Source organism: Drosophila nasuta, chromosome 3, assembly GCF_023558535.2.
Source record: "Drosophila nasuta strain 15112-1781.00 chromosome 3, ASM2355853v1, whole genome shotgun sequence".
NCBI classification, from domain to species: Eukaryota; Metazoa; Arthropoda; class Insecta; order Diptera; family Drosophilidae; genus Drosophila; species Drosophila nasuta.
Window position 1 is genome coordinate 9,609,525 of NC_083457.1, and position 13,858 is coordinate 9,623,382.

The 13,858-nt window shown below is 32.1% G+C and overlaps 1 protein-coding gene across 1 annotated transcript; it reads left to right on the forward strand.

The window, feature by feature from the left end:
* The first annotated feature begins 12,620 nt into the window (after positions 1 to 12,620).
* On the forward strand, positions 12,621 to 13,625 carry LOC132792370 (uncharacterized). The gene is made up of 2 exons (XM_060801712.1): positions 12,621 to 13,093; positions 13,152 to 13,625. The coding sequence occupies exons 1-2, from the start codon at positions 13,007 to 13,009 to the stop codon at positions 13,623 to 13,625; spliced, it is 561 nt and encodes a 186-aa protein (XP_060657695.1). The 5' UTR covers positions 12,621 to 13,006.
* Positions 13,626 to 13,858: the final 233 nt, after the last annotated feature.

Genomic DNA, 13,858 nt, shown 5'->3' on the forward strand with positions numbered 1-13,858 from the left:
CCTTAAATACAAAAATATTTCATTTTAAATGATATACTAAATTATTTTCTTGAGCTCACCGCTTTAAAGGGACACTTGGCAGGAAGCGTGCCCTGTCTGAAGAAGTTCCTAATCGAATTGGTTATTATCTGATTTTTAGCCTTCATTCCATTGTTAATTATATCGCAGAGGGGTAAATCGAATTGAAACTCAGGTGTTGCATTTTTTTTGACTTCGAAAATGACCGCTGAGGCTTACATAACTTCGCAAGTTCTGATCTAGATCACGAGTCACTGTGAGGTCCATATCCAAGCTTTCCCTATCGGGTTTAATAACCATGGAACAATACTTCATGTATTCTGGATTAATAGTTACATTCATTGTCAAAAAACGAATTGTCATCTGGAAGATATGTATATGAATAATAAATTATAGTTTGATCTTGTAAAAACTTCAATCACAATTACCTTTTTTGCAAATGGCTTTCAATGCAAATAATAATATTAATGTGAAACTCAACTTCCAACTCATAACTAAACCAGTTTATATAACGGCTTACACAAAATTGAATAATAATGTCGAAGTGGCACCTACATATATAGTCTCTGGTGATAATCGCTATTTAAGTGGATAAATCAACGTGAATTTCAAAATATTGTCTAATTTTAGACCAAATAAATTTTGCATGTCATTGGCAAATTTTCCTTATCTGCACACAAGTAAACAAAACAAGAATATTACAGTCGAGAGTGCTCGACTTTGAGATACCAGGAAGACATCTAAAATAAATCCAAAAAAGTACGCTATTAATTATAAAATATACCCAATTAATATACCACAAAATAGTAAAAATATACCAATATCAAAAATAGATGTATAAACTTTATAGGGTGAGAGATATCTCTTTCTGGCTGTTACATACATTTCCTGGAGGAACAAATTTATAATACCTTCCTACCCAATGTGTAGCTGGTTTAATTAAAAGCGTTGAAAACATCGAGTTTTGAATTCAAATTTCAAATAAGGTTTTATAAGCCTGTCATTTATAATTTTAACTCAATAATAAATTTATATCGTAAGCTATCAAACCAACCGTAACTATGTTAATCATATTATTATAACTTTTTCATCCATCATTTTGTTTTATATATTTATTTTTTAGATAAGTCCTACTATACAACGTATGTAAGTTATAAGCCAATATATTAATAACAATCTTTGATGTCTATTTAATAATAGGCTTATACGAGTGTAAATGAAATAACTGACTTTTGCATGGTAACTTTGCCTGTCTTATCCACAAACTCTTTTCGTGAATGGACATCAGGCATATCATGCTTTATATAAAATTTAATTAATATACGGAAAACGCCTCCCAACGTAAAATCCGGCATATGTTCCTGGCGAGGTCTGAAGCTACGCCATGTATAATTACCCTTAAATACAAAAATATTTAATTTGAAATGATTTACTAAATTATTTTTCTGAGCTCACCGCGTGAATGGGACACTTGGCAGGAAGTGTGCCCTGTTTGAAGAAACCTCTTATCGCATTAGTTATTATCTGATTTTTGGCCTTCATGCCATTGTTAATTATATCGCAGATGGGTAAATCGAATTGAAATTTAGGAGTGGAATTTTTTTGATTTGGGAGATAACCGCTGAGGCTGGCAAAACCTCGCATATTCTTATCTAAGAGACGAGTCACCATCAGATCCACATCTACGCTTTCCCTATCGGGCTTAATAACCATGGAACAATACTTCATGTATTCTGGATTAGCAGTTGAATTCATTGTCGTAAATCGAATTGTCATCTGTCAGATACATGAATCGCAAATTAAAATTTGCTCTAGTAAAAACTTTAATCGCAATTACCTTTTTGCAAATGGCTCTCAAGGCAAATAATAATATTAATGTGAAGCTCAACTTCCAACACATGGCTTAACCAGTTTATCTAGCGGCGTACACAGAATTAAATAATAATGTCGAAGTTGCACCTACATATATAGTCTCTGGTGATAATCGCTATTTAAGTGGATGAATCAATGTGAATTTCTAAATATTGTCTGATTTTAGACCAAATAAATTTTCCATGTCATTGGCAATTTTTCCTTATCTCTTTTGAAATCATTTCACGTGCAGAATATGCTTGATTATATAGATGTGCACAAGTAAACAAAATAATAATACTACAGTCGAGAGTGCTCGACTTTGAGACACATCTTAAATAAACCAAAGAAGTACGGTATTATTTTTAAAATATACCAAATTAATTTACCACAAAATACTAAAAATATACCAATATCAAAAATATATGTATAAACTTTATAGGATAAGAGATGTCTCCTTCTGCCTGTTACACACACTTCCTGGAGGCACAAATTTACAATATCCTCCTACCCTATGTGTAGCTGGTTTAATTAAAAGCGTTGAAAACATCGAGTTTTGAATTCTAATTTCAAATAAGGTTTTATAACGCTGTCATTTAGAATAAATTTATATCGTGAACTATCAAAGCAACCGTAATTATATTAATTATATTATTTTTACTTTTATCATTCATCATTTTTTTTTTTTTAAATATTTATTTTTATAGATAAGTCCTACTATAAAACGTAGGAAAGCTACATTCCAATATATTAATAACAATCTCTGAAATCCTATGGACTCATGTCTATTTAACAACAGGCTTATACGAGTGTAAATGAAACAACCGACGTTTGTATGGTAACTTTGCCTTCTTTATCCACAAACTCTTTTCGCGAATGGACATCGTGGATATCATGTTTTGTGTAAAAACGAACTAGCATACGGAAAACGCCTCCCATCGTAAAAGTCGGCATGTGTTCCTTGCGTGGTGTCAAGCCACGCCATGAATAATTTCCCTAAAATACAAAAGTATTGAATATAAATTATTTACTGAATTGTTATATTGAGCTCACCGCTTGAATGGGACATTTGGCTGGAACGTTTCCCTGCTTAAAGAGGTTTCTAATCGAATTGGTTATTATCTGATTTTTGGCCTTCATTCCATTGTTAATTATGTCGCAAAGGGGTAAATCGAATTGAAACTCAGGTGTTGAATTTTTTTGACTTCGGAGATGACCGCTGACGCTGACAAAACTTCGTAAATTCTTATCTAAGACACGAGTCAACATCAGCTCCATATCTACGCTTTCCCTATCGGGCTTAATAACCATGGAACAATACCTCAGGTATTCTGGATTAGCAGTTGAATTCATTGTCAAAAATCGAATTGTCATCTGTGGGATATATAAATCGCAAATTAAAGATTGCTCTAGTAAAAACTTCAATCACAATTACCTTTTTGCAAATGGCTCTCAAAGCAAATAATAATATTAATGTTAAACTCAATTTCCACTGCATAGCTTAACCAGTATATTTAACGCCAGAAACGAAATTGAATTATAATAGTCCACTGGTTCTTATATATATAGACTTATTTAATAATTGCAATTTAATTGGGTGAATAAACTAAATATTGTGTGGAAATAATTTTTTGGAGATTATATCAGTTGTTCATATGAATGGCGAATTTTCCTCAGCTGTATTTATACAGTAAATGTGTTAAAATAATAATATAAATAAAAACTGTTGAAGAGACTTCGGCTGACATCGTTATAGCTTGAACCTATGAACTCCAATCTACTAATGAAAATATTCCAAAGTTAATCCATATCATTTTAACATTTATTAATAGTAAACGATAGTTCAAATGGTAATTTAAATCAATCATTATTTCTTAATATTTAGTCGATTGATAGTTCGATGATATTCCATAGTGGTTGACGTTTTATTGTCTTATTAAAAGTTGATTTTAAATATCTTCTAAAACTATGGAATTTTCCATTTCATTGTATTTTATAACAAGCTTTTACTTTTAAAAACAACAGCTTCTATTTCAATGTAATCGACAAGCTTGTCGTGTGTTTATAAACGTTGCCTCCCTTTTCCAAAAAGTCATTTCGCGAATGGATATTAGGCATATCACGATTTGAGTAAAAACGAATTATGAGGCGGAAGATGCTTCCTAGCGCAAAATTAGGCGGGGTCTAAACTTACGCCATGTATAGTTACTCTTAAAAAAAAAATAGTCAAACTAGAATTGTTTACGGAACTGTTTATCCACTTTAGCTCACCGCTAGAAAATGACACTTGGCTGGTAGGCTTCACTGTTTGAAGATATTATTGAACGAATTGGTTATGATGTTGCTTTTGGCCTTCATTCCGTTGTTGATAATTTGACAAATCGGCAAATCAAATTGAAACTCAGGTGTTGAATCTTTGTGACTTTGAAGATTTCCACTGAAGCTGATGTAACTTCAAATATTCGGATCTAGATTACGACCCCAAATAAGGTCAATAGCCAAGCCTTCTTTATAAGGTTGAATAACCATTATACATTGGCCTATGTAGACAGGATTTACAGTGACATTCACTCCAAAAATCGAATTGACACTCACATTAAAAAAAAAAATAGCTTACTGAAAAGGAATAGGAAATAATTTTCTTTAATTGGTGAATTTTCCATGGAAAAATAAGCTTAGACTTATAGATATTTAAATTTATTAATATCTACTACAAACAACAAACTATTGAAACGACTCGCATTCTCGAATGTGATTCGGTAGCTCATCGATGTTCGATCTTACGTATCAGGGATATTATGAAAGTGCACAGAGATCTTATATTGATTTCTTAATTTTTAAATATAATAAATATAATATATATAATATAACGAACAAGTTAAAGTCCACAAAGTCTAAAGAATAAATAATTCATCAAAAAAGAAGCCTGCAAACATTGCAAGTTATTTCGAAAAAAGTTATATACCTCTTATGGTCTCTGAGAAATATGTGTTCATACAGACGGACAGACGGATATAACTAGATTGCCTCGCCTGTTAACGCTGATCAAGAAATTATATACCTTATAGGTTCGGAGATGACTTCTTATGCCTGTTACAGACACTTATAATAACATATTGTGCTATGGGTAGCGGGCATAAAAACATGTCCCTCACAAGCCCGTATAAGAATTAGTTATACACAGATAAAAGCGATTAAATCGAGACGAAAATTTTCAAAAATGACTAAATTGAACCAAAAGGTAAAATCATAAATCAAGATCAAAATGCTACAAAAAAAATAATAATATATAGTTAAATAATGTATGTATATTGTGTCCACAATTTCGAATGTTCCACAAATGTTTCGAGCTGACTTTCAATTATTTGGTCAGTAAAACTGATGCCTCAAGAAAGTTTCAAGTAATCACTTTTACAAATAATATACGTATGTATGCTTATTGCACGGCCATGCCCGCGTATCAAAACTAATAACTAAGAGAAAATATTCTGATTAGCCTCACTTACTGCGTCACCAAAACGAAATGGCAGCACTGGCAATCAAATGCCAGTACTGCACTTTGGTGCGAAGCCCGATTTACACGCAAAACGACCAAAATTGGAGGCATGTTCGGTGCTTTCGCTCACTGTGCAAGCTCTCGGCATATCGCTCGCTCGCTCACCTCGCTCGTTCTATCGCGCTCTTTCAATTTCGATATTTCCATACAAATTTGCCTTCTTTTCGGTTGTTAAGCTAATATTGTCAAATGCTTTCTCATTACGAAGCGCTGCTCTGAGAGAGTTTAGATACAAAAGCTTTCTCACGAGCTTTCTACCTATGATCCGCTGTTACTGCATATTTGCGAGAAATTCGTGATGGACAACAACAAACACGCTGCCAAGAGCCAATATTCGTAAGCCCGCATTTCGCATTGCAGTTTTTGAGCTTGATCTGCTATCATGTTGATATTGCATGCTATTTATTGATATTTACACAGCTGGTCTTAGGTTAGACGCGGGCTTTCTTGCGTAATATTCATTGTTTTAATGAGAATTAAAATGAAATTGATATGCAAAAAGATTTGGTATTAATGATGCTCTAAATATAATATTCAAATAATTATAAAAATTAAACAAAATTGTGTTTTTAAACATTTCCTTAAATCTACTCACAATAAACTGAATTTTTCTTGGTAATTAGAATAGACGCACTTACTTAGGTTTTTTAATGTTTTATAAGAAAAGTAATATTTTTTCAATTAAAATTTTTATTTGGTGTTCATATTTGGTTTATTAAAAATACGAAAATATACTAATTTTAGTAATGAGTTTTGCTTCCTTTGTTAGTAATAACTTTAGGAGATCTGTCTGCACAAAATGTACAATAACTCAGAAGAATTTATAACAACAAAAATAACAAGTAAGAAAGCTACAGCTAACAAAATTTTAAAATAGTTTTGCAAAAAAATTTTTTGTGTACTGCGTAAGATTTATTTTGAATTGAGATGGACTTTGTAATACCACTTTTGTTATCGAGTGAAATCAGCTAAAAGGTTCACCTAATTATATTCCAATTCTAAGTCAACATTTATTTTCAAATGTGCAATAACAAATATTTTAAATCCCACTTAATAGTAATCCGCAGTTTTTTTTTTTTCATCTTCTTGTGCCTATATCAGAGTAAATGAAAGTAATGTCTTTTGTATAGTAACTTTGCCTGCTTTATCCACAAAATCATTTCGGGAATGGACTTCTGGCATATCATGATTTGTGTATAATCGAACTAATATACGAATGACTCCTCCCAGCGTAAAAGTAGGCATATGTTCCTTGCGGGGTCTCAAGTTACGCCATGTATATTTACCCTTAAATAAAAAAATATTAAATTTTAAATCATTTACTAAATTGTTTTATTGAGCTCACCGCTTGAATGGGACACTTGGCTGGGAGGTTGCCTTGCTTGAAAATGTTCTTAATCGAATTAGTTATTACTTGGCTTTTGGCCTTCATTCCATTGTTAATTATATCGCAGATAGGTAAATCGAATTGAAAATCAGGTGTTGCATTTTTTTGATTCAGAAAATTACCGCTGAAGCTGATCAAACAACGCATATTCTGGTCTAGATCACGAGTCACTACAAGGTCTATATCCAAACTTTCTCTATCTGGATTAATGACCGTGGAACAATGCCCAATGTAGACTGGATTTGCGGTTCCATTCACTTGCAAAAATCGAATAGTCATCTGTAAGATAAATGAATATTAAATTATACTCCTCTTTTGTGAAAATTTGATTTACAACTACCTTTTTGCAAATTACTCTTAAGGCAAATAATAATATTAATGTAAAGCTTAACGTGCACCTCATGGCTTAGCCAGTATATTTAAAGGTCTAAATGAGATTGAATATCAATGGGGAAGTGTACCTACATATATAGACTTTGTTGATAATTACAATTTAAGTGGGTGAATCAATATACATATCTCAATTTTGAGTTTAAAATAATTTTTGCCACATTAAATCAGTTTTTCATGTAAAATTTTCCGCAGCTTTGTTTAATCTCATTCATGTGAAAAAATTAATGATCATATTATATATTTGTACAAAGAAAAAGTATATTTAAGAAAGATGATATTAAATAGCCTTCGGCAGACTTTGTCATACTTTAAAACTATGGACTCACTGTGTGAAAGAATATATTCCTAGCCTTAGTGTTAACATAATAACGTAAGTAGTTGTACAGAAATAGTTAGAATAGATATTTTATTCATTAATGCTTGCTACCTATTTGTCGTATATTTAACATGCTCGAAATCAATTTCAATTGCACTCTGATGTGTGTTTTCTTTTGTTTTATGGAAAGTAAATTAAAAATAAGTAAGAAACTTGCAAACCAGTATGGTATTAATTATAAAATGTACCAAAATAATATTCAGCAAATTTATCATAGGCAGTATTTGGAGTAGTAGGAGTAGTATAGAGTGCAAAATATACTAGATTGTCAGCCAAAGCAACTACGACCCGTAGTAAGAAAAGTATATCTTATATAATTTCTACAATTTTAATTCTATCGCAACCAAATATTTTATTCGAAACTTGTTATTTGATTTTCATCGATTTTCGGGGTCGGAAGAGGGCATGACAAAAATCCGATTAGATTTTATTGCATTGAAAACAGGTTTTGACTTTTAAATACATCTGCACCTATTTTAGTGTGAACAACATGTTCGTCGTATGTATATGAACTTTGCCTCCCTTTTCCACAAAGTCATTTCGCGAATGAACATTGGGCATATCATGGTTTGAGTAAAATCGAACCACGATGCGAAAGACACCTCCCATCAAAAAGTTAGGCATATGCTCCTTGCGGGGTCTAAAGCTTTGCCATGTATAGTTACCCTTAAAAGAAATATTTAATCTTAAACTCTTTACTGAATTGTTCATTTGAGCTCACCGCTAGAAATGGACACTTGGGTGGAAGGTTGCCCTGTTTGAAGAGGTTCTTGAAGGTATTCGTTATCATTTGGCTTTTGGCCTTCATTCCGTTGTTAATAATTTCGCAGATGGGCAAATCAAATTCCAAGTTTGGTGTTACATTTTTGCGACTCTGACGATTGCCACTGAAGCTGATATAACTTCGAATATTCGGATCTAGATTACGACCTAAAATAAGGTCAATAGACAGGCTTTGTTCATCAGGTAGAATAACCATTGTACATTTATCAACGTAGGCAGGATTTACAGTGACATTCACTCCCAAAAAGCGGATTGTGGTCTGTAAGATATACGTATAACAATGATAACTTATTGTAGTAAAATTTTCAATGTCAACTACCTTTTTGCTAATTGCTCTTAAGGCCAATAATAATATAAATGCGAAACTCAGCTTGCACCTCATGACTTAGCTAGCGGTTTAGATCAAATTGAATAATAATGCGAAACTGGTAGCTTTATAGTCTTTGTTTTATAATTACTTTTTTAAGTGGATATATCAATGCAATTTTTAAAATATTTGCCTCGTCACTGGTAAATTTATCCAAGCTATTTTTAGATCATTCGAAAGCAATTACTTTGAAAAAAGAACTAATATTTACGTGAAAGTATAGAATTACTTCTAAAACTATATTAATAATATTTCTACTGTTTAGCAGAAAAAATAATGGATCTATATTTATTTATACAGTTGATAAGCATATATAACTTATTAAAAAAAACAAGTAAGAAAGCTACAGTCGAGTGTACTCGACTGTGAGATACCCGCTACCCATTTTGAATAAAAGAAATATATTTTTGCGGTATTTTTCTCAAAATATACCGAATATGCTGCGAAAATACTAAAAATATACCAAATGGTATATTCGGTATATCGATATAGTACCGCATTCAAAATATACCATAGGCGGCACAATATACCAGATTGTCATCCAAAGCAACTAAGACCCCTAGTAAGTAGGCGTGTTTGCCCATACAAAAGTATTTCTTTAATAACTTCGACAATTTTTATCTGATCGCAACCAAATTTTCAAGAATCATAACTACTATAGTAATTATTATATATACAAAAATTCATAACTCTAGCTTCAAAATTACGCTTGTTATTCGATTTTTTTGATTTGCGGGGGCGGAAGTAGGCGCGGCAAAAATTGAAACAAACTTGATCTGCGTGCAAACATAACAAATGCTATCGAAAAAAATTATAGCTCTATCTCTTATAGTCTCTGAGATCCAGTGTTTCATACTGACAGACGGACAGACACACAGACGGACAGATGGACATGGCTATATCGTCTCGGCTTTTGACGCTGATCAAGAATATATATACTTTATAGGGTCGGAGATGCCTCCTTCTACCTGTTACATACATTTCCTGCCGGCACAAAGTTATAATACCCTTCTACCCTATGGGTAGCGGGTATAAAAATTTCTTTAATTTCCAGCAATATATACATATGTACATATAAAATATTTACTTTATTAACCAAGTCTTACAATAAATATGCAGTGCATAAACATGTCTGCGGAATTTATCTTGAAGCGACCGTAGAAACCTTTCAGCTGAATGCGATAATCACCGGAAAACATGAAGCCGGGTATTAAATCGTCTTCCAGTCGAAATTCCTTTAGATAGTAATATCCAGGGAGAACTGGACACTTGTCCGAAAAGTTTCCATAACTCAAAATACTAGCAACCCATCTTTTGTAAACCGTATTTCGAAGTGATAAAAGCGATCGACATATATCCATATTATAGCTGAAGATACTATTGTATTTCGTAGCATTTTGTAAGCGTAGCTCAACGTCAAAATAGATTTTAAATCCCTGCATTATTTTGCTTTTGGTGTCCATCTCGGCATAAACTCTGCTATCGACAATCGATAAATTGAATTTATTAAAGTGCTTTGGATTATGGTTACACTCATCGCTCAATATCTCCATGTTTTTCTGAAACAAGTGATCTTTGGTTAACTTAATGTCTTTGGCATTTAATTAAATTAAATATTACTGCTAAAAGTTCTCGAAATGCCAATACAAATATTATTGCGAAAAGTTGAATTGTTGACTGCTCAATATTCATTTTGAATTTCGACGAACTTTGAAACACTGATTTCAATATCGAGTCAACTTAGCTAAAAAGGCCACAATCTGTAATGAGCTGTCACAGCTGAATTTAATCACTGCATTTCGTTGAACAACTTAAACACTTTGATGGCTTATCAGATAAATGCAATACCATTAAAATATTTATATTTTTGCATAAAAATGAATATATTAGATACTTATCTTAGCCTCAATGACACCTTCTAGATTTTAAAATGCATGTAATCAAATTGTAATACGTATTTATGGTATTATCAGTTGTTTTATTTAAGTAATATTTGTACATTCGTTGTTAGAGAATCATTTATGATCTATAAAATAATGACATAAATATGTAATTATATATTATTATTCTTTCAAATGCCCAACAAAATGTTCAACCACTCGCACACGTTAGTTTTATTTAGTAGAATATGGATTGTCTTATTGAATAGTAACACAAAACATTTAAGTATGAATCTTGCAATATTTCACTTAATTGTCTTGCATCTTACGAGCGTGGTATTTATCGAATATTAAAAATAATTAACAATTAACAAGTGTTAAATTCAAAAATCGATATTTCTTTGTAGATATCCAGCGTTCTCATTTTGAATACGCCATCCTGTGATGAATATAATCGCAACTACTTGTATAACTTTTCTTTGAACATGAAAACAACCAAATTGAATTTGGAAATGAATCTTATAAGTCCTCTACACGCGGGACTACGGATCAATATGATTTTTCACTCTCGACTGCCCAGCTCAACGAACTATCGGAACTATTATCATTACTCCTTGGACATCTGTAATCTATTGTCATATCAAAAGAACAATTTATTGAAGAGATGGTTTTCAACTTTTCAGTTTTATGGAAATTTTAGAAAAACTTGTCCAGTTCCGCCAAACTATTACTACATGAAGGACTATGAAATTAACAAGCTTGCAATTCCCTCATTTTTGTTCTCTGGCTTCTATCGCATATTTATCAGTATGGTTCAGCACAAGCATCGAGATCAGGGTAAAGACTTGATTATTGCCTGTAAAGTGGAGGTACAAATAAAATAAGCAAACAACTTATGTTCAGACTTTTTATACCCGCTACAAATGTGGTAGAAGGTTTACATTTTCAATGTAGTGATGTATTTACATATATACCAATTATAGCAGCTAGTATATTTTTGTAATTTTCCGGTATATTCTCGGCATACTCGACTGTAGCTTGCTAACTTGTTTCTATATACTTCTTTGATTTTTATACATACGTTATTTGTATAACCACGTGTGAATAATTTTGGATATCAGCAGATGCTGAATATCAACAGACGAAAATAATTACTTAGATAATCTATAAATTGGGAGCTAATGTAATTACTCAAAACATTTGGAGAGTAATTAGGGATTATGTCACTTAAATATGGATTTTCTTGTTGGTTCACAAACCTTTTTAACTTTTTCATTTGTGTATAAAATTTTCTGTTAAAAGTGTGAATTATGAAACCTTTGTTACAAGCGCTCATCATATTGTGTCTGATTCACTTTATTACAACGGTAAATATCAAAAATTATATTAATTATTATATTAGTCAACTCATGGTATTTTTTATTCAGGTGAACAAAGCGTTTATCTCCAAGCCACCAACTTGCGGAACACCCAATCCGAAATATATTCGTAGCTTCTCCATCGTTGTGAACAAGATGCACATTAATCTTGATGTAGATCTCAATACATCGATATATTCTGGAATTTTTGTTAACATGGAGTTTCTTTCCCGCAAGCATAATTCAAAATCCTATCAAACTTTTTATAATTACTCACTTGACATGTGCCATATTCTGGGCAGTCTGAAGATTAACATATTCAAGGAGTGGATTTCATCGCTTAGGAAATATGGAAATTTTGCAGCAAAGTGTCCAATTCTTGAAAATCATTATTATATAAGAGACTACAAGAGTAGTGAACTTAAACTTCCATCGATCTTCTTCACTGGTTCATATCGCCTGGGTCTCAAAATACTTCACTTAAAAAATAAGAATAAAATTCAAGAAACACTAATTGCTTGCGCCTTCGATATGGATGTTAAATAATCGAAGATGTAATACAATATTTCAAGAATAATGAAAAGGGCAACAAGCTACCACAAAATAAAACATTGTTTACTTTCAATATTTGTTATATAATTGTATAAAATTTTTGGATTACATATTTATATTATTTTGAGAAAAATTAAATAAAAACTAAGATAAGAATAAACTGCGATTGCGAGATACCCGGAACCCATTTTTAATAAAAGCAAAATCGTGCGGTATTAATTTCAAAGTACATTAAATTAGCATACCGCAAAATTCTAAAATATGTCAAGGGCTGTATTTGGTATAATGGTGTAGTACTATATTCAAAAAAAATATCAGAAAAGGATCCGGTTTAATTACTCTTTGTCCACACATAACATAAATACTACATAACTTTTATTGTGAACATCAATTAAAAATCGATTAGTTGCCAGTATCTCGTTCATCCCGCTAGCTCGATCATCCACCACTATTATAGTAAAGTTCACTTGAGTACAATCATCGAGATGAAACTGTTCGTAATTTGTAAGTCAATGTGCTGCCTGGAAATAATCGCTCTACTGTGGATCTCCAATCTAGCTCGAACCGAAGCTGTGAGTATTATTTACAGTTAAATTATAATTTAAATATTTATTCTCAAAAAAAAAAAAGGCTAGCCTACTGATACAATCTGGCGAAAGTAAGTTCAGTCCCAAGTACTTTCAAAACTTTACCATTGACATCATCAACAACACGCTCAACCTGGAAATGACCACCATAAAGCCCTTTACACGTGGCTTTAAGGTTCATCTCGACTTCTCCATCAGTCTGGGCAAAACAAAGCATTATCAAAGCGTCTTCTCGCACATCATTGACACCTGCGGAGTTGTTTCCGCAGTGAAAAACAATATATTTAAGTCCTGGTTTCAGTCAATGCTGGAACATGGCAATTTCATGTACAATTGCCCCGTTGTTGTGGGTCATTATTTCTTGCGCAACTGGAAGTTGGATGGACAATTGGTACCTCACTATTTGTATGCTGGAGATTACCGTGTGAAGGGTCACTTCTTCTTCGGCAAACTCAAATCGAAACATGAGGATTTTGTTTTAGATCTAACTATATTTGCATTGTTAAAAACCAATTAAGTTAGGTTTAAAAATACAACGCATAAATATAAATACTTCTAATTTGAGTATCTGAATTGAAATCTGTCGAATTTTAACTACATCTTTATTATTTCAATCAAGTTATTAATGTTACAGAACTTTTTAAATGGTCAATTAGACTGTAAACAACCTAAATATAACGTAATTGTAAAATAATTATCATAACGCATCGTTGAGCTCGATAGATAATTCAACTGAATTGAAATATAATA